General features: G+C 45.0%; 1 protein-coding gene across 1 annotated transcript in view; it reads left to right on the top strand.

Annotated features, from left to right (window-relative positions):
- STKLD1 (serine/threonine kinase like domain containing 1) overlaps positions 1–19,769 on the top strand; it is a 60,526-nt gene extending 40,757 nt beyond the window's left edge. Inside the window, exons 12-18 of the mRNA XM_056860198.1 lie at positions 2,743–2,883; positions 4,908–5,036; positions 5,840–5,968; positions 13,370–13,498; positions 14,584–14,724; positions 19,310–19,389; positions 19,713–19,769. Coding sequence (XP_056716176.1) covers positions 2,743–2,883; positions 4,908–5,036; positions 5,840–5,968; positions 13,370–13,498; positions 14,584–14,724; positions 19,310–19,389; positions 19,713–19,769 — 806 coding nt within the window. The remainder of the gene's footprint in view (positions 1–2,742; positions 2,884–4,907; positions 5,037–5,839; positions 5,969–13,369; positions 13,499–14,583; positions 14,725–19,309; positions 19,390–19,712) is intronic.
- Positions 19,770–21,287: the final 1,518 nt, after the last annotated feature.

The following is a 21,287-nucleotide window of genomic DNA, read 5'->3' as shown; positions in this document are numbered from 1 at the left end:
GGGCCAAACAAAGTGCGAACAGTATTTTTTATAACGTTTTCAAACTCTTAATACATCGCTGGAAATACAAGTGCAGTAACCCCCCAGGTCAACCTGGGCCAAAGAAGTTTTTTCTGGAGCCTCCAGGAACTTTCTTCCTGGAGCCCTTTCTAGTATTTTAAAACCTCCAAGTCTCTGATCCCTGCTTGGAGATAAAAGTGGGGAGGAGAGCTTGACTCACTGCTTTGTCTCCTGATACCTCCATCTGCATTTCTAAAAAGGTGGCTGAGGAAGCAGTTGCCATGCCTCCTGCCTCCTGCCCAAGAAAGAAGAAAAATGGTTAAAAGGTTCCCCCTACCTCAAGGAAAAGCAGCTCGTTTCTTTACAACCCCACTTAAAATTTTTTTGAGATACAGCTTTTTAATTGGTGACCTGACAGCTTCTGCTTAAAGCACGAGGAATTCTTTTTGGATCAGGAACATTTCTGATTAAAAACCTTCAGTGGTGTCCAGTTCCTCCAAAACTAGCGCCTCAGACTTCACCCACTTGGGCCACACAGCTGATCCCACACAAGATGCCGCCAGTGGAAGACTTGATCAGAACCCGATGCTGGGAAATCTGTGAGGGGGGCTTCTGTTATTTTTTTCCTTTAAAAATCACATGTGTGGGCACCTGATTTGGACTGGGTCCATTTGTGTTTCAGCCTCTCCCCGTGCCCATTTTTCCATTCTGAATGGTTCTCAGGGGCTGCTGTTTTCCCCATTGGGTATTAGTATTAATATTAGTACCTGTATATTTTTCCAGTGGCACTAACAGAGGCCATTTCTGTTGGGATGCTTGGTTAATATAGCAGAGTTTGCCCAGTCATAGAAGCAGGATATCGAGTGCAGTAAATACATCTCCCAAGGAGAATATTGCAAAAAGTAAAACTTATATTTATTCAAGTAGATTCAGTTTACATTCAAGTTGCAGTCAAAAGGAAGAAAGATAAACCTGATCTAAAGAGTACTTTTCCCTGTCACAAGTGGCCAGCTGGTCTGGCATCACGTGTGTGGGAGTATGAGGCATTGTTTCCACAGGGGAGGCCTGTAGAGATGTGTGACTCCATGGAAAGCCATGTGGAGGAATGGGAAGGAAAAAAAACACCCACACAGAAGAGGGGTCAGAGGGCAGCTCCCAGGTTAAGGCAAAGAGAGGGACATCCCATTCAAGGAGATAATACTAATACACACTTAGAGTGATGTAGTGGCCCCCAATGTCCAGGCGCGCTGAGTCGCTCACTCCAGCAATTTCAGATCAGGAAGAGGGCATGGAAGGGCGTCGACACTCCCCCCCCCCCACAACATAATGGTCCCAATCCAAATCAGGCTCTCATGCATGTGATTGTTTGAGAAAAAGAAATGCTGGGAATTCTGCTCATGGAACTTCTACCATCACATTTGTTGGGCTCTGATTCAGTATAAGGCAGCTTCATGTGTGTTCATGAATCATCATATTCATATGCCCGTTACCAATAAAAAGAAACCTCAAAAAAATCAACCCTGCAGGCATGGGGGGGGTGGTGCTGCCGTGGGGACTGGTGTTCAGTGGAAATTGCCATCAAGTTGCAGCCGACTTATGGAAATCCTGTAGAGTTTTCAAGGCAAGAGACATTCAGGGAAGTGGTTTGCCGTGGCCTGCCTCTGCGTGGCAACCCTGGACTTCCTTGATGGCCTCCCATCCAAGGACTAATCAGGGCAGACCCTGTTTAGCTTCTGATATCTGATGAGATCATGCTAGCCTGGGCCATCAAGGTCAGGGCAAAAGACACTGCCTGCCTCTGTGTAGTACTAATCAGGGCTGACCCTGCTTAGCTTCTGTGATCTGATGAGATCAGGGTAGTCTGGGCCGTCCAGGTCAGGGCCCATGGGGACTAGAACAGAGAAAATGGCAGCAGGGTGGGCTGGGCTGGGAACACTTTCCTGCCTATATGGCAACCAGGCCAGCTTTGGGAAAGACAAGGAAAAACCAGGGGGTGCGCAGAAGCACCACAATGCTGTAGGGAAGCAGGGGGAAAACCCCACTTCCCAACAGCAATGAGGGTGTAAATTGCCTGTATTTCACAGCATGGACGCAGTTTGCACAGGGTGTGGGCCAGGCCTAGGGTGTCCGTGGAGGCACCCCAATGTGTCCTGCTGCTGCACAGCACGCGGCAGAGGAAAGTCCCCTAGGGTGAAACATCAGGGAAGTTTGTCCACCATCTGATCTGATGAGCTTCTAAGGACCGCTCAGATTCTCTGGGCTATTTTTGAAAACAACAGATGGGTTACTTTTAAAGTGTTTGAAGCGCTTCGGGGGCCTAATTCCCGTACTTTCCTGCAATGCAGCCAGCATTATGATAACATCTCTCTATAGGAAGGACTGGGCAGGGGGTGGCTGAGAAACGGAGGGCTCTGTAAAGCCACTTGAGTGAGTTCCTGGCTGAGGGGATTTCTGAATTACAGATTTCCCATCAGCTTCCTGTCACAAAAATAGCCACGTCCCATCTGAGACTGGTGGCAGAGGAGGCAGAAATTCCACCAGTGTTACATAATATACCACCTCCCAAATTTCAGTCTGTCTCAAGCACTTTTTGTGATGCAGAGGTTCTCACACACAAGTGTTGCCAGATTATGTCTTGTGCCCACTGAAGAAGAGCGGGCCCGTTTATTGGCACACCTGTAGTGCAATGAGAAAGCAACGGAGGCAACTGATGGCTCCTGGCTTATGTTCTGCTTTTGGCAGCTGTGGGGAAGAACCTGGATGTGGATGTGCTGGCCAGCGAAAACACAATCCATTGCCTGATAAACTCCATGAAGGCTTATTCCAACAATGAAGGGCTGCTGTGGATGATCTGCACGTTATTCATGATGATGTCGAGTAACAGTGAGTGAACTTTGGTATCTTATGTCCTGTTCCACCAATCATTGTAACCAAGGGGGCGGGGGCACGGCTCAGTGGTAGAGCATCTGCTTAGCATGCAGAAGGTCCCAGGTTCAATCCCTGGCATCTCCAGATAAAGGGACTAGGCAAGTAGGGAATGTGAAAGACCTCTGCCTGAGACCCTGGAGAGCCACTGCCGGTCTGAGTAGACAATACTGACTTTGATGGGCCAAGGGTCTGATGCAGTATAAGGCAGTTCATGTGTAAGGACATGAGTTGTACCATGATAGAAACAAAAAGCCCACTTGTCCAGGAAGGACATTTATATGTTTGCAGGAATTCTGTCATTGTTACCAGCAGGCCAAAAAGTCACATGGCAGATAAGGTTTGCAGGAGAGAGCACGTCACTTTTGCAGGCGGACAGGGGTACTGAGGCCCAACGAATTCTTAGTAATTGTTATGAAAACTCTGAATCCCACCTAGGCTGTTTCTGCATCTCACCAGTGGTACATGCCCCACCAGGTGATAATCACTGACCCAGCGCTAAATGTTGGCAGCATTAGGCAAAGCAGTTGCCTATCTTCCATCCAGGATCGTTTTAACACCCACTTGCTTTGAGTCCAGCCAGTTGTGGTCAAAGGGACAGTGGTGCCTTTGAATAATATCTGCCAACAAAGCCCGTGGTGGCTGACCTCATGCTTGAAGAGACACCTTTGATGCTCTTTGGGTAGGGGCAGTTCAGTCCAGACTCCACTGCCCCTGGCATGAAATGAAACTCTTACATTAGGGGACCCCAGCACGGCACCTGTGGGCACCATGGCACCCATCAGCACCTTTCCTGCAGCTTGCAGAGTCAGGTGAGGCTTTTGCCCAGCAAGGCTTCTGATTGGCCCTTGGGGTTTTGATTGGCCGTGCCAAGATCGCCACTGTGTCACTGAACCATTTCAGCAACTATTTCGTGGCTGGCTCTGCCTTCCAGGGCAGCCATTTTATGGCTGCATCCATTGCATGGTGTCAGAATTCCAAAGGTGCCCTCAGGCTCCAAAAGGCTGAGGACCCGTGTCCTATGTGAATGGAGACACACAGGCCAAGGGCCCTTTCAGTAGCTACTTACCAGCGTGAACAGCAACAGAGGCTCTATCAAAGTTCTCTTTTATGAGCTTTGGCTGCTCACTCCCATCTGCACCCGGGAGGGCGGGGGGGACGGACCCTGCCAAAGCTTCTATTGCTGCTTACATTGGAGAAAACTAGGTTGATTTTTTAATAAGATTTTAATCCCACTTTTCCTTGTGGTTCAAGGCAGTTTATGCATCACCATTGAAATGTTACAATTGAAACCAAAAGAAGAAAACTCTAGGCACCCCTTTCCCCCTAAAGGTGTCTGCAGTGTAAACTCCATTAAAAGCCCTGGCAAATAAAATTGCCTTGCAGTGTCTCCTGAAGATTTATGTATTTATGAAAACATTTATAAATCTTTCCTCTTGGTTCAAGGTGGCTTACAATAACAGTCAAAGCATCCCAAAGGTAAAATGGCAAGCTCGAATCCTTTCCCCCTCAAACGATGGCACTCCCTCAGCTCCTCAGGGAGCTCGGTCCACACAGTGGGTGCTGCAGTGGAGAAGGCAGGGGCTCTGGTTGATGCTGGGAGGGAACCATAAGGAGGGGATCCACTGATAGGAGGCAGCCCAAAGCGCCCTTGGCTTTGCTTCCACTCACCTGGAAGCGCACCCTTCTGTGCGGGTGGCCCTTCAGACCTTCCCCAGTCCAAAAGATGAGCCCAGGTTGGTAATGAATTGCTGACGTTCTTGCTGACTACTAGCAAATAAAAAATGTAACTGGACCAGAAAAATGGGAATCCTTTGACAAATTTGGGCATATGCACATAATCTTATTTTGTCCTAGAGCTCTCTGTTAGGATTCCTGGTCTTCTGCCCCTGGATTTTTATGGTGTGTCTTCAGTTCATCATTTATCAGTTGGTTTCCTGTACAAGCTGAGTCTATACTATCTCCTTTCCTTTGCTTGCCAGACGTAGCTGCGGAAGCCCTGAGGAAAGCTGGTATCTTCTCAGAAGTCCTGACCGTTCTGTCCAATTGTGCTCACAACAAAGATATCAGCCTTGCTTGCTGTGGAGTTATCTGGAGCCTGGTAGTAAATGGTATGCGGAAGAAGAGCACAGCAGAGGCTTCGTGTCAGTGAGGGCTACTGAAGTTTGACACTTCGGCTTCTGTGGCTGGAGAAGCATTTGTGGACTTCCACCACTTAGTCTCAGAGCTTCTCCAGAAAATGTTTGTGCTGATCACTTGACCATCCCACAGCTCAAAATAATTCAAAAGAATCAAGTGCTTCAAATCCCCCATATTTTTGAGGAGAGCATATATTATTACTAAATCATGCATAGTAATTGAGTAAAATTGTGTTTTCAGTGTCAGACACTGTTTGGGGGCAAATAATGGTTTTGAATTGCTAAAATAGTTTTTCCATTGGTTTTCTCTCACTGTGTCTGACTCTGCAGCAGCTGAGGGACTCCATTGGCCTACTCAAGTCTGGTGTATTTTCCTGTCCTTCAGAAACTCACTCAGAGCCCAAGGCACGGTGGCTCCTGTCCAGAGAATCAGTCACGCAGAAGCAGCTCTGAAATCAATGGACTTACTAAGTGGCAATTTATTTCTCCCATTGATTACAAGAGGATAAATGCAACTCTCTGAATTTAAGCTAATATATTTTGGAAAATCTTTAGCACCTTTTTGTCATGCTGTGAGCTGGCATACTGGGTATTTTCCTCTTTGTTAGGCTTCAAAACATTTCTCAATTGGAAGTTTAGTTGAATAATTTTGTTTGCTTTATTATTCACCCAGGACCTTTGGGAAGGAGCAAGATGTAAATATAAATAATCTGGTCAGTGTGTTGTAGTATTTTTCTGGCCAACATGAACTTGTTTTTGTTTCTCCATTGATCCAGTCACTGACATGTCTGAAATCCCACTAAAATGTGCTATTGAGATTGTCTCTGCAGTCCTCCACATGCACCTTCAGCATGGAGATGTGGCGGAATCTGCATGCTGTGCTTTCTGGGCCCTGGCCCTTCATGGTGAGTTTTCATGGTCTAGTTGTAGTGGAAGGAACTTAATTTTGAGTGAAATACCTTAACTTTCATGTAAGGCTGGTATTTTTCAAGCTGTGTTGCTCTCTTAGGGACTCTGGGCTAACCAAGAAGTAGAATCATAGAATTGGAAGGGACCACCAGGGTCATCTAGTCCAACCCCCTGCACAATGAAGGAAATTCACAACTACCTCCCCCCACATCCCCAGTGACCCCAACCCTCCCCCTGCCATGCAGGATTCCACAATCAAAGCACTCCCGACAGATGGCCATCTAGCCTCTGCTTAAAGACCTCCAAAGACGGGGACTCCACCACCCTCTGAGGCAGCACATTCCACCGTCGAACAGCCCTCACCATCAGAAAGTTCTTCCTAATGTTTAGGTGGAATCGCTTTTCTATTAGTTTAAATCCATTACTCCGTGTCCTAGTCTCTGGAGCAACAGAGAACAAGCTAGTTCCCTCATCAACATGACATCCCTTCAAATATTTAAACATGGCTATCATGTCTCCCCTCAACCTTCTCTTCTCCAAACTAAACAAACCCAACTCCCTAAGTCTCTCCTCATAGGACATGGATTCCAGACCTTTGACCATTCTGGTCGCCCTCCTCTGGACACGCTCCAACTTGTCAACATCCTTCTTAAATTGTGGAGCCCCAAACTGGACAAAGTATTCCAAGTGAGGTCTGACCAATGCAGAATACAGTGGTAGTATTACTTCCCTTGATCTAGACACAATACTCCTATTGATGCAGCCCAGAATTGCATTGGCCTTCTTAGCCGCCATTATCATACTGTTGACTCATGTTCAGTTTGTGGTCCATAAAGACTCCCAGATCTCTTTCACATGTACTGTTGTCAAGGCAACTATCTCCCATCCTGTACCTGTGCCTTATGTTGTTTCTGCCTAGGTGAAGTGCTTTACACTTCTCCCTACTGAAATCCATTTTATTGCTTATGGCCCAGCTCTCCAGTCTACCGAGGTCATTCTGAACTCTGACCCTACCCTCCGGGGTATTAACTACCCCTCCTAACTTGGTGTCATCTGCAAATTTGATTAGCATGCTCTGTATTCCATCATCCAAGTCATTTATAAAAATATTAAATAGTACCGGTCCCAGGACAGACCCCTGTGGTACCCCACTGGTCTCTCCAGGATGAAGTTGTGCCATTAATGAGCACCCTTTGGGTTTGGTTGTCAACCAATTACCAATCCATCTAACAGTAGCAGTGTCCAGCCCACATTTTACTAGCTTTGTTTCAAGAAGATTATGGGGGACTTTATCAAAGGCTTTACTGAAATCAAGGTTCCTTACATCTACAGCATTCCCTTCATCTACCATACTTGTCACTCTTTCAAAAAAAAAAAAAAAAGAGATTAGTTTGGCATGACCTGTTTTTGAGAAACCCATGTTGACTGTCAGTGATCACGGCATTTCTTTCTAAGTGCTTACAGACCGTCTGTTTAATTATCTACTCTAGTATTTTACCTGGTATTGATGTCAGGCTGACAGGGTGATAATTGTTTGGGATTTCTTTCCCCCCCTTTTTAAAGATGGGGACCACATTTGCCCTCCTCCAGTCTGCTGGAACTTCTCCTGTTCTCCATGAATTCTCAAAGATTATTGCCAGTGGTTCTGAAATCACTTCAGCCAGTTCTTTTGACACCCTTGGATGCAGTTTGTCCGGCCCTGGAGACTTGAATTCATTAAGAGTAGCCAGGTATTCCTGTACTATCTCAGTGTCTATACTATGTTGTAATTCCCTATTGCGTCCTCTGCTCCATAATTCCCAGGTTGAGCACTATTCCCCTTTTGGGAGAAGACTGATACAAAAAAGGAGTTAAGTAATTCTGCCTTTTCGGCCTCCCCTGTTAATAACTCACCATCCTCTCCACACAATGACCCGATCGTTACCTTGATCTTCCTTTTGTTGTGGACATAACCAAAAAACCCTTTTTTGTTGTTTTTAACTTCCCTGGCTAGCCGGAGCTCATTCTGCGCTTTAGCCTTCCTGACTTTCTCCATACATGTGCTGGCTATTTATTTGAATTCCACTTTGCTGATTTCTTCCTTTTTCCATTTCTTGTACATGCCCTTCTTAAATCCTATCTCAACCAAAAGTTATTTAGTTATCCACCCTGTTTTCTTCACACCTCTACCTTTTTTTCTCCTCGTGGGAATTGATTGAAATTGCGCCTTCAGTATCTCCCTTTTAAGAATTTCCCGTCCTTCATGTACTCCCTTCTCATTCAATATTCTCACCCACGGGATCACACCCAGTAGTTCCCTACATTTATTAAAATCAGCTTTCTTAAAGTCTAGAGTACATGTTTGACTATTTCTTGCTTCTCCTTTCTGCTGTATAACAAACTCCAGGAGAACATGGTCACTCCCACCTAAAGATCCCACTCCTTCTACCCCATAAACCGAGACATCATAATTGGTTAAGATCAGATCCAAAATGGCTGTTCCCCTTGTCGCTTCTTCCACTTTTTGGACTATGAAGTTGTCTGACAGGGAAGTGAGGAATTTGTCGGACCTAGTTGTTTTGGCAGAGTTAGCCTTCCAACAGATGTCAGGTTAATTGAAATCTCCCATTACTACTACATCTTTCTTTTTTGAATGTTTGGACATCTGTTCCAAGAAAGCATCATCTAACTCTTCAGTTTGGCTTGAGGTCTATAATATACCCCCACAATGACATCACTATTTTTCTCTCCCTTAATTTTTACCCAGATGGTTTCAAGCTGGGTTCCAGCGTTTAAGTCCTGGACCTCCTCGCAGGTGTAATCATCCCTAATGTATAATGCTACCCCTCCCAACTTCTGATTTGGTCTGTTTCTCCGAAATAGGTTATACCCTTCGATTAATACATTCCAATCATGAGACTCGTCCCACCAGGTTTCCGTAATGGAACAATATATTGAACTAAATATTATATCATATTTGCTTTTTGCTATTAAAAGTTCTAGTTCATCTTATTTCCCATGCTCTGTGCATTAGTGTAGAGACACCTTAGACCACAGGTCCTTCTTCTTGGCAGCTTATTTAAGATTGTCTCCCTCCCATTGTTACATTTTTGAACTGTCTTTCCTTGCGTATGTGCTACCCTCCACAAATCGTTCATATCTATATTTGCAGTTATTGTCCTCACTTGAGGCTTTAAATTTATATCTCGTTCCCCCGGAAGATTTAGTTTAAAGCCCTCCTTATCAGGCTTGCAAGGCTGTGGCCAAACACATTTTTACCCACCTTTGAGAGGTGCAAACCATCTCCCGATAGAAGAGCATTATCCAGGTAGCATAAGCCATGGTCCAAAAAACCAAACCTTTCCTGGCAACACCATCGACGCAGCCACTCATTTATTTCCAGAATTTTTCGTTCTCTTCCCAATCCACGGCCTACTACAGAAAGAACCGACGAAAACACAACCTGTGGTCCCAGTTCCTTCACCTTTTTACCCAAAGCTGTATAGTCCCTTTTAATACTTTCTGGGCTGTGCCAGGCAGTATCATTTGTTTCCACATGAATAAGAAGGAAGGGATAATGATCTGTGGGTCTAACAACTCTATCCAGACTTTCTGTCACATCCCGGATATGCGCTCCTGGCAGACAACACACCGCTCGAGACAACAAGTCAGGTCGACACACTTTACCCTCGACCCCTCTCAGTAGGGAATCCCAAATAACCGACACTCGCCTTTTCCTACATTGGGGGGCAGAAGTTTGAGTCCTGTCATCCTCAGGGACTTGAGAGACCAGAGAGGACTGGGCACTGAACCTTTGTTCCAATGATCCAGGCTCAGCATCTATAGGGAGGTTTTGAAACTGATTGCTATAGGGAGGTTTTGAAACCGATTGCTGATTTTCCTATTTCTGCTGGTAACATTCTTCCACATGTTCTTCTCCTGAGGTGGGTCCCCCTCTCTACACTGCGTTATTTGGCCCTCCTCCTCTTGCCCTTCCAAGAGGTTTTCAAGAGTCCTTTGCTTAGAAGACTAGCGATGGTAGAAAAAACTAGATAGGTTGCCCACCATAACTAATTTTACCTTGCGGTGTTGGGCATCCTCACAGATTGTGTAGGATAATACCTAAGCCCAAAAGCCCCATGCAAACTCTAGAGGATATACCCCACCATCTCCTGCAACATGGAAGAAAGCTGCAGCTGAAGCCTAGGTAAATCCATGTAGAAAGGAATCTCTGGGAAATTTGAAAACTTTGCCTCCTCACCAGCTGGGTAGCAGAAAAAGGGGTGGGTCCCAATAGTTTGTTCTCTGGGGGCTGTAGAAGGTCTTCCAGGAGTGATAGTGAGTGATAAAGTTTATTGTCTGTGGCCAAAGGCCATCACAATCCACCATACAAAACATTAAAATAACATAAAAATATCATAAAATAACATTAAAATAACTTTAAAACAGTCTGACCCACAAGAAACTAATATTTAAATATGTTGTTCCCTGATTAAGAACAGCTTTAGTTCAGATTTTCTTAGCTGCTAAAGCAAAGAGTGACACTTTGTAGGAAACATCAGGATTGGTGTCTGATAGGAGAAAGAGCAGCTTCTCTTGATCTGGAGAAAGATTTAGGCCCTTTAGAATCACTCCGAGGAATTTAAGTCTGGGCTCTGTATAAAGAGGACAGAATAAGGTGTAATGAGTTAGGTCCTCTGGAGCGGCCCCACAGATACATAGGCGAGAGGCACATGGTGTTCAGGAGTAACGTCCAGCTATCCAAGCGGTTGGCATGGTTTGAAACCAGAGGGAGGTAAAAGCTATTCTGAGGTTATGGAAGGGGATACTGACCAGGTATGAAGCTCTGACATGATCCCTTTTAAACTGTTTAAACCATGGTGAGAATTTGGACTGGGAGACTGATTGCCTGTCCGATGCAGCATCACATTTGAACACCCAATCCTGAATGTTGGTACCTGCTATGGGGACAGCCTGGGTACCATCTAATATGAAGTAGCAATGTAGGATGTTGTTATAGCAGGCTAGCTTGTCGGCATCATTTTGCATCATCCGTTTAAAACACTGCCTGCGATGGAAGATGGTGGTGTCACTGCTTTGCTTTCTCCAAGCTCTTAACAGGGCTAAGTGAACACGGGCCCTGATTGAGGGCAAACTGAGTTCTGCTCACATCAGGGCTGCAGGAGTGCCTCTGGGTAAGGCTAGAATTCTCCTCAAGAAGTGATTTTGGATTGTTTCCAGCTTTGTGACCAGACTATCCTTCCAGCCCCAAACATCTACACCATACAAAAGTTGGGGAATCGCCTTACTTTGATAAAGTTTCAGAGATGGGTCAATCAAGAATCCTCCTTTTGTATAGTAAAATTTCAGAATAGCCCCATGGATCTTAAGACTGTGGTTCGGGTAATTGCCAAATGAGCCCTCCAGGTTAAAGTTTCATTGAATGTTATCCCTAGATATTTGAAGGTGCTGGATTGCTCTACAGGGGTTAGATCTTCCAGGATATTTCCCCTCTGAAGTTAGAAGAGCAGCTCAAGCATCTAGGGTCATACTTTATTATAAGAAAAACATTTCATGTGCAGTGGCTCTACTATCTCCTCCAGGGAATACCAATAAATCATCATTTATTATGGTCATAGACCAGCAGAATAAAATATGTTTTGAAGCTGATCAGTGCCTTTCAGTTGACTATACTCTTAGAATTGACTATACTCTTAGAATTGACCCCTTCCTAAGAAGTGGTATGTTATCTTATTCACCTACTAAGCAGGGCTCAACTTAATTTACTCACAAAAGTCTTTTTATTGAATAGCTTCAATGTAATATATGTGTATATATGTGTATATGCAAGTATTACAAAGTCTTAAAAGCAGTAACAATGTATACAAGAATGCAAGCAAGTTCTACATGCTATTTAGTTTTAAAATCCAATACTTAAAGTATAACAGTTAAAGAAGTCTGATTTAGTTAAAATAATCTGATTCACACTATCTAGAATAATATATAAGTAAATCCATACATACCCAAAGCCAATCTCTTCTGAGATTCTCTTAGTCTCACTTAGAGAGATCTAATTTTCTAGCCTTTCCTTGCCTGTATTTATACTGTCAAAAGTCACCTTTTTACGACTTGGTATGATTTTTACAGCTGGATATATTTTTACGGCTGGATATATTTTTACGGCACATCCTCTGTAGCTGCAAGCTTCCTGCAGACTACCATATAAGGATTTCCTCTTCCAGCAGGTTATTTTGCTGATCATAGCTATTTTCTAGACAGTTTTTAGTCTTGTTATATCTCTATAATGATTAATTTTACCAACATTTTCATCTCCTAAAGAACACGATAAAAATGAATATATTTTCAACATTCTACTACAACTCCCTCATATTTAAACCTTAAAACCCAATATAACATTATACAACACTATTAGGTAACGTTTTAGACAGCTGCAGCTCTATACAGTCATTGTTAGTTAACAGATTGGATAAATACGATTGGTTAAATACGACAGTGTAAATATCCAAACGCTTAATTATCCTAAAGCGTAAATATCCAAAAGATTGTTTAAATATGTCCTCAAAAAAAGTCTCTTGGCCAGGCATGTCTAGGCTTGTCCAATTTTAAATGAAAGACAAGCCTCTAATCATGGCTTTCCATGAAAAATATGGTTTTGCGTTGAAGAATTCTGCATATGTACAACACTAATTCAACAGTTCATATGTTCTAATATGTCAAAGCCTGTTACAGTATGAACAGAGTGGCTACAAGAACATATATACAATCTTCCATTAAAATATATGTACAAAAGCAAAAACATGTCAGTAAATCAGCCCCGTACCTCTGTAAACTCTGGCAGCTGCACAGAATTTGGCAGCCCTTTCCAAGTTTTCAGATTCAAGGTCTGCAAGAAGAATGAGGTAAATAATTCCTCTGATCTTCCCAGGTTTTTTTTGAGGATGGGTGTAATAAATATGTATCCAAGGTCACTATAGAAAGGGCATGTCCAGCTTCCCCAGTAGCACAAGGACATAGAGCACTCCTGAAGTGGCTCACCACATGGTATCTCCCTTCTAATAAAGCGGATGGCCAGAGTGAAAGCTGTCCTGGGTTTGAGGGTGATGGTATTTTGCAGCAGATCCTATAGAATCTTTATGCCCTCAACATTTGTTACCAGGGTATTTGGGCAAAGAGTGGATTAATCCCCTCCTGGAGACAGACTGGGTTGAACATCCCAGAAAAAGAAATTCTGAATAATTACTCTATTGTTATATTCTAGATATTCTTATACCAATGATTGCATACAATGCTCCAATTTTTCTTTCTTTTCACCCCAAAGTGGTACAGTGGCAGCTGCAAAGGTGTGAAAAAGCATAATGGGTTTTATTTTACTGGATACTTGCATTTCCCCCTTCCAGATTGTGTTGATGAAGCTAATTACGAGCCCTATTCCTTGCTTCTGCTGAATGCTCTCCGGCTGCACCCTGAAAGGCCAGTGCTGGCGAAGAACACTTGTCTGGCATTGGCGAGCCTGTTGAGGACATCTGGTAATAGCCTGCAATAGGCAGGGGAGCATGGCCAGCCCACTAGGCAGGCTGAGAGCCTGTGGCCTGCAGTGCGAGGCAGAAGGAACCAAGCAGCTGTGGAGGCAGCCTTACTGATGCACCAGCCCCAGGCTAGCCCCCTGTGCCTCAGGACGGTTTTGCACACTGCAGATGTGAGTCACGAGGAGATTGGCAAGCTGATTGGCTGGAGCTATGGGGGCTGCCCCATAGGCAGACTAAGCACATGCTTAGGGCACCAGCAGAGCAGGGGCACAAAGGAAAAAGAAGAACACATTTGAAAGACTTAAGATATTTCAAAAAAATCTAGAAAGCTATTTTTATTTCAGCATACATGTACGTTTTGTGTCATTTAAAAACATTATTTTACAGTTTATTGTTGTTTTTATTGTGAATGACACATGGGGGCACCATAACATTTTCAGGGTGTCGGGCCTCTAATAGTCTTAATCTCGCCCTTGGGCTGGCTTTGCTGACACAGACAGGTGTGTGTAGAGTGTTGCCACTCCCAAGCAATGTTGGAAAAAATAAGCATATGCGCAAACATATATTGAGGCCCATAAGCAATGAAGCTGTGGGAACCAAACAACGTGGTTGTGCCATAGAATCACTACCATGACATGAACAGTGACCGCAGCAGGACTTATATGTCTTACACTACTGATGCCTTCAAATCCAAGAAACTTATGTTTTAAAAAAGTTAAATGAAGTGAGCTGGAAGCAGATGAACAGAGGATCCATGCAGTGCGTGCCGGGTCGTTATCGGCTGCTGCCACTGATGGGTGTCTAGAGGCAACCAGATGGCAGTGCTCCTACTGCTGGACTCTGCTTAGGAGGGAGCCAGGAAATGGCTCATCTTTAAATCACAACCGGCCTAACTTGTGCCTGGCATCTGAGCACCCCCAGCTATGAATGCAGAGCCTTCTCCTTCCGACTTTCAGCCAAGTGCAGGACATTAATGCTGGTTTTAAGATGTGGTTGTTTAATTTACAGTTTTATCTGTTTATTGCATTTTGTAAGCCACCTCAAGACTCTAGAGAAATTTTCAGTGGTCTGTCTCCCTCTTTCAGAACTGTCTGGTTTCCGATTCATTGTCACTGATGAAAAGGGCAGCGGCATGACCGTGCTCAAGGAGGTCTATCAGTTGCACCGGGAGGACCCTGAAGTAGTAGAAGACATGTGCGTGCTGATTGACGAGATGTTCAACTATGGTAAATCTTCTGCTCCCTCATATCTTCCACTTCATCTGAGGCAGAAGGAAACATGGGCTCTGGATCCCCACCTCATTTAACCCCAACCTAGCAGCTCTAGAGGAACTGAAAAGTACTCATAATAGTGACCGACCTCAGAAGCAAGCTGCAGTAGAAGGAAACTTTACTCCAAACTTTGAGAGATGGAGTATGTTAGAAATGTACATGAATGAATGAAGAGGTTCCTCAACCTACTTTGGCGACAAGTGTGCGTGGGGTTTCAAATGGAGGCTGAAATACAATTGCTGTAGCTCATTCACATGTAAAACCCACCTACCATAATGACCAAAATTACTTTAGGCTTTTGGGCCTCAAAGACTCCTTTCCTTCATTATGTGCCATCTCAGCCACCTCTCTGCCCCAGGTGCTGCTAGGAAAGAGATGTAGAGAGACACTTCCATTGATTGAGGCCTGCCAAAGCCTGAGCTTCAGTGTCCACCTTAGCAGAGTAGCTAAGAGAGCCAGCCAGCGACCTGAATTCATGTTGACAATTCTCACCTGGTGGCATTAGGCAAGTCACAGGGGTGTATCCAATGAAACAGCTTCTCCCATGGAATGGCATTTTGTTTTGCAGTGGAGGGGCAGCAATTTCTGCCAGTTTGCTCCATCCCAATGCAGATGCCCACTTTGATTAGAATCATAGTGTTGGAAGGAGCCATACAGGCCATCTAGTCCACCCCCTGTTCAATGCAGGATCAGCCTTGGTTGGGCTGACTATGCGTAACAAATACATAAATAAATACCATAAAATGTAATGCTAGGTACTGGAGATACAAACTTTATAGAAGACACAGGCCGCACCTGACCCGTGGGGGGCTGGCTGTGCCTGAGAAGGACAGGGGAGGGGGTGTTGTGGAAGAGTGAAGGAAGTGGGAGAAGGACAGGGGGTGGAAGGGAGGGCTTGCCAGGCCCGAGGGGGGCCTGGCTGCACCCGAGAAGTAACGGGTGGAGTGGAAGGGAGAAGGATGGGGGTGGGAGAAGCAACAGGGGGGTGGAAGGGAAACCCATAAAGGGAGGGGGAGTGGGGGCTGGCTGCCTCGGCTCGCGGGCTGGAGAACAGCCCTCTGTGGGCCGGATCCGGCCCGTGGGCTTGACAACCCTGGACTAGAGCATCCCTGACAAGTGTTTGTCCAGCCGCTGCTTGAAGACTGCCAGAGGAGCTCACCACCTCCATAGGCAGCCAATTCCACTTCTGAACTACTCTCAATTTAAAGCATTTCTTCCTAATGTCCAGCCAGTACCTTTCCGTCTGTAATTTATAACCATTATTGGGGGTCCTATCCTCTGCTGCCAACAGGAACAGCTCCCTGTCCTCCTTCAAACACTTAAAGAGAACAATCATGTCTCCCTTCAACCTCCTCTTCTCCAGACTAAACATTCCCAAGTCCCTCAGCCTTTCCTTGTAGGGCTTGGTCTCCAGGCCCTTGATCATCCTTGTCGCTCTCCTCTGCACCCACTCCATTCTGTCCGTGTCTTTTTGAAGCGAGGCCTCCAGAACTGCTCACAATACTCCAGGTGCAGCCTTGCCAGTGCAGTATACAGTGTGATGACATCTTGCGATTTGGATGTTATGCCCCTGTTGATACACCCCAGACCGCATTAGCCTTTTTTGCCACAGCATCACACTAACTGCTCATATTCAGCTTACATTCCACCTGTACCCCTAGTTCTTGTTCACACACACAATTACCCAGGAGTGTATCCCACATCCAGTATGCGTGCTTCTAATTTTTGTTACCCAGATGTAGAACTCTGCACTTGTCCTTGTTGAATTGCATCTTGTTCGCATCCACCAACTTTTCCAGTGTGTTCAGATCTCGTTGAATTCTATATCTTCTGGGGTGTTTGCTGCTCCTCCCAATTTGGTGTCATCAGCAGATTTAATGAGTAGTACCTCCACCCCCTCATCCAGATCATTTATAAAAATATTGAGATGTATCGTGCCCAGAACCAAGCCCTGTGGCACCCCACTGGACACCTCCCTCCAATCAGATGAAATGCCACTGACAACTACTCTTGGAGTGCGGTTCTCCAACCAGTTCCCTCTCCACTTCACTTTCCTAGTCCAGTCTACAGTGCTCCAGCTAACCAAGCAGAACATCATGTGGGACTCTGTCAAAAACTTTACTGAAATCAAGGTAAACGTTGATGGTGTTCACACGATCCAGTAAGCTCATCGCTCAATCAAAGAAGGAAACAAGGTGGGTCTGGCAGCACCTATTAGGAACAAATACGTACTGGCTTCCCCAGATCACCAAGTTGTTTTTCAGATGCTTGCAAATTGACCTCTTTAAAGTCTGCTCTAATATAGTCCCTGGGAAAGAGGTCAGACTGTCTGGCCTCTAGTTTCCTGGGTCATCCCGCCTCCCTTTTTTTGAAGATTGGAATAACATTTGTCCTCCTCCAGCCTTATGGCACATCTTCAATCCTCCAAGAGGTCTTCATGATGGACAATGGCTCTGCAAGCTCTCTAGAAAGTTCTTTGAGCACTCTCAGGTACATACCATCCGGCTCAGGGGATTTGTACACATTAAATGCAGCCAGGTGCTTCTCAACTTCCTCTCTATCCATATCAACCAGCAGCCCGGACACCACGCCTACTACCATTTCTAGATGAGCCCGTTCTTTTTCAGGGGGAAAACGGAGGCAACATAGGCATTGAGCCTTTCTGCTTTCTCTCTGTCCTCTGTCAAAGTTTCTCCATTTTCACTCAACAGTAGGCCTATGGCCTCCTTTCCCTTGCTTGCCCCTCACATATCTGAAGCTTTTCTTGTAGCAAGCCTCCCTGACCAGCCTTGGCTGTGAGCTTTGGCCTCTCTGATCACTGACCTAAAGTGCCTCGCAACCTACAGAAACTCTTTAGAGGTATGTCCTTGCCTCCATTTCTTGAACATCTCCTTTAGCTCATGGAGTTCTCTGTTCATCCACTTGGCTTCTTGGATCCCCTACCATGTTTCCTTTTTGTTTGAATAGTGATGGCTTGAGCCGGCAAGAGCTCTTGTTTTAGGAGAGCCTACCCTTCACTTGCTCCTTTCCCTTCCAGCAGTCTTGCCCTTGAAATGACACTCATGATGCCTGAGTTCATTAAAATCTGCCCTACTAAAATCTAACAGACACGTGTGGCTACGAACTTACTTGGTCCCCCACAGCAAAGGGGCATTCTAGGAGGACATGGCCACTTCCCCCACTGTCCCCACCATCTTCACCTCATCTACCATCTCTTGCCTGTTGGTCAGTATTAAGTCGAATATGGCTGAGCCCTTTATCACTTCTTATGTTGTTCCTCAGGGTCTACAAATCCACAGGAAGATTTTTGGAGGGAGAAGTGGAGGATGACACCCAGGGATGGTTTTAGACACCCTGTTGCTGTCAGGCTCCGCTCCCATGAGCAATATGATGCTAGCTTAGCTGACACGGTTGCCCTGTGGACTGCTGGGTAACATATGGAAAGTGCCTTGAATATTTTCAAGTACTTTATAAATGGTAACTATTATTTTATTATGGGGGGGGGGCTCTCCTAGAAGGGGCTTACTTACATAGAATCTACACACTAAGTTTCAGAACAGCAACAGGTAATCAGGATTTTAAACAGAAATTACTGCCAGGGACAACACAACATTAATTCAAGCAATTTAAAGGTCCCAATAAGAGAAGGAAAACTAATATATGCTGGTCATTAATAGCATGAATATGAACTTGGGGAAAATTTTAAAGGACCAGTTTAGCCCCACAGAAGAAGATACATGAGGATTCATATTTATCTTTCCCCTTCCTTCAATGCATTCCAGGTAGTTTATATCTCCTCCACCCCCATCATTTTAACCATTCAGTGAGATTGGTTTGGGTAAACTGCTAGATTGGAGTCAAGTACCTCAGAGACCAACAAGATTTTTGGGGTATAAGCTCTTGAGATACCTAACAAAGGGAGCTTTGACTGGTACCACTGGATGAACCCAGTTGTTCTACTGCATACCAACCACCCTCTGAAACTGGTTTGGCTGAGACAGACGGGCCCTGCCCTTATGCAGACGAGACACACAAAAAGACAAGACATAAGGGGAGTGAAAAGGTTGAGGAAGGAGACCAGCTTGACAGAATTTATAAAACTGGGCCAGGCTGATCTTGCTTGGTTGAAAATGTTAGAACTTTCCTAGGACCCTTGTTCTTCTGGCCAGAGACAGAGCATCTCCCCACCCCAGCCAGTGTCAGAGCACCTGGTAGTTGAAGCAGAGTTCTTTTGGGCAGGGAAGGAGGGAGGGAGAAGCAAGGTCTCCCCGTCTGCTTATTCTCTGGGTAATGGTGGGGCCAGGCCAGTCTTTCCTTTGCTGCGCTTTTCCCCAGTTGCCATTAGGCTTCCAGCTGCTGGGACAATCCACAATAAATGATGAAAACCCGTTTTTGTGGTGATCTGAATGTTCCAACTTTTCATATGATGCTAGTCTCAGGAGTGTCTCTCAACAAACCATTTGTGTTGCCAGTTTCGGATATCTGTCCCACTCTTCCCTGAACTGTCTCTGCTGATTCTCCCAATTTCTTTGAATTACAGATGAAATTGTGGTGGAGATGGTCTCTCAGAATATTACAGAGATGCTGACAGAAATGAAAAACAGGTTTACATCCAGTTTGGTAAGCAAAAACGACAGTGCTTTGCTGAAGCTTCAGCAAAAAGACCTTTCCTGGCTATGAGGGCACTGCATCACCCACACACTTGGGCATTAAATGACTGCTGAGATTAAAATCTGTGATTTAAAACTGACTGGTTGCTATTTGATTCTGAGCTGTTTATATTGATTCCTGGCCTTTATTATTTCCTACTCTCTATACTGAAAGAGAAGCAGTGCTGGGTTAGCGGCATGTGACACTGAAACAGTACTTTAGATGCCAGAGAAAACTAAAAATGAGCACACCCAATCAATGTCTGATGCTTTTTCTTTTCCTTCCTCCTCCAGGAAATTGTTACCTTGGTAGACAAGGCACTATCCAAACTGCAAAAAAAAGGTGAATGAGTTTAAAAATAAATGCTTCATTTTTATTTAGAAAGGTCTGTCTTTCTAGAACATGTATTGGGTTGGATCCAGTGAATCCTTTCTACTGATGACAATGGTTTTCTACAGGGCCACAAACCAACTGCTGACACAAGGGGCTCTTCCACTGAACAAAGAAAGGCACCACCATTAGTGAAATTGGTCCACAGGACCCTGTCCATTCTTTTTAACAATACACCTTTTCCCCTATACCTGCAGGGTGTGTGTGTGTGTGAACTGCCGTCAAGTCGCTTCCGACTCATGGCAACCTTATGAATCAAAGTCCTCCAAAATGTCCTATATTTTTCAGCATTGCTCAGATCTTGCAAATTGAGGGCTGTGGCTTCCTTTATTGAGTCAATCCATCTCTATACCTGCAGGGTACCTCACCTGAAATGTGACATCTGACAGAGCAAGAGACTCCTTCATTGTGTTCCTTTTGTCAGCAACCTTGAAGTGAACAGCAACAAGATTTGAAGGGATTTCCAGTTCTGAGGAATTTTAGTTTCTATGTATTTGTGTCATAAGATTTTATCAAACTGTTGCAATTAATAAACATGTAGCCAGACTAGCAAGCCCCATGCTGTTCATGGGTCAGGCAATAAAGATGTGTCTTTAGTTCAAAAGCTGGTGATCCAAAGAGATTCTGAGGCTAATGCAAGGGATTTGCATTACCCCAGTGAGATTTTTGCTTCTCTTTAAAACACTCAGGGCCACAATACAAGTGACAGAGGTCACAGGTCCATTCTGAGGCTGCCAATCTCATTTTAAAAGCATTTGTAGTTTTAAAAAAATTGTCCCAGTCAGGACGGACCTGTGTGTCGCTTGTATTGTGGTCCTCATATGCTGTATCCAACTGCTTTCGAGCTGCCCATCCATTCCAAACACATATGTGGACAACAAGTGAGGCCAGTGGTGCCCAGAGCCCCTTTTCACTTGTAGCAGTCTCCTGCTCAACTGACACTGGAGGACAATATACTGTGCCAAAGCTGCCCCTCACCTTTGAAAAGATTCACCCAACAGCAGCTGGCCCGACTGGTCCACATCAGCAGGGTGAAGGGTACTGATCTCCTGGCCAGCTCACATTTAGGGGAATGAGGGGTCTAATCTGCACAGACTCCAGCAGCAGTGACTATAATATCCTCAGATGCTCCAAAGGTGAATGGAGTGCAACAGCATGAACACGCAAGAGCCAGCTGAAAGGTACAGCACTCTATGCAAAAGTGGGACGTTGCTGCTTCGGTATTTGCAGAACAGAGTGAGAGAAATCCGGGCTTGGTGTAAGCAGCCAGTGACACTCTCCCCAGTGTGCTTCTCTGGTTCCTGCTGCCCTTAGGCAGGCAACCCACACATTGGAAGCTAACCAACTCAGTCGTTTTTTACAGAAGCATGAGTAATCAAAGAACTTGTGTGCTTCAGTTGCTTTCCAAACTCAGGACTGCAAACATGGGAAGGTCCCAGGACATTTTTGGCCATAAAAGGCACGCAAAGTGTTTAGTA

Source organism: Euleptes europaea, chromosome 14 (assembly GCF_029931775.1).
Source record: "Euleptes europaea isolate rEulEur1 chromosome 14, rEulEur1.hap1, whole genome shotgun sequence".
In the NCBI taxonomy this organism is placed as follows: Eukaryota; Metazoa; Chordata; class Lepidosauria; order Squamata; family Sphaerodactylidae; genus Euleptes; species Euleptes europaea.
Note: the sequence above shows the minus strand (reverse complement) of the source record. Positions and strands in the feature narration are given on the sequence as shown.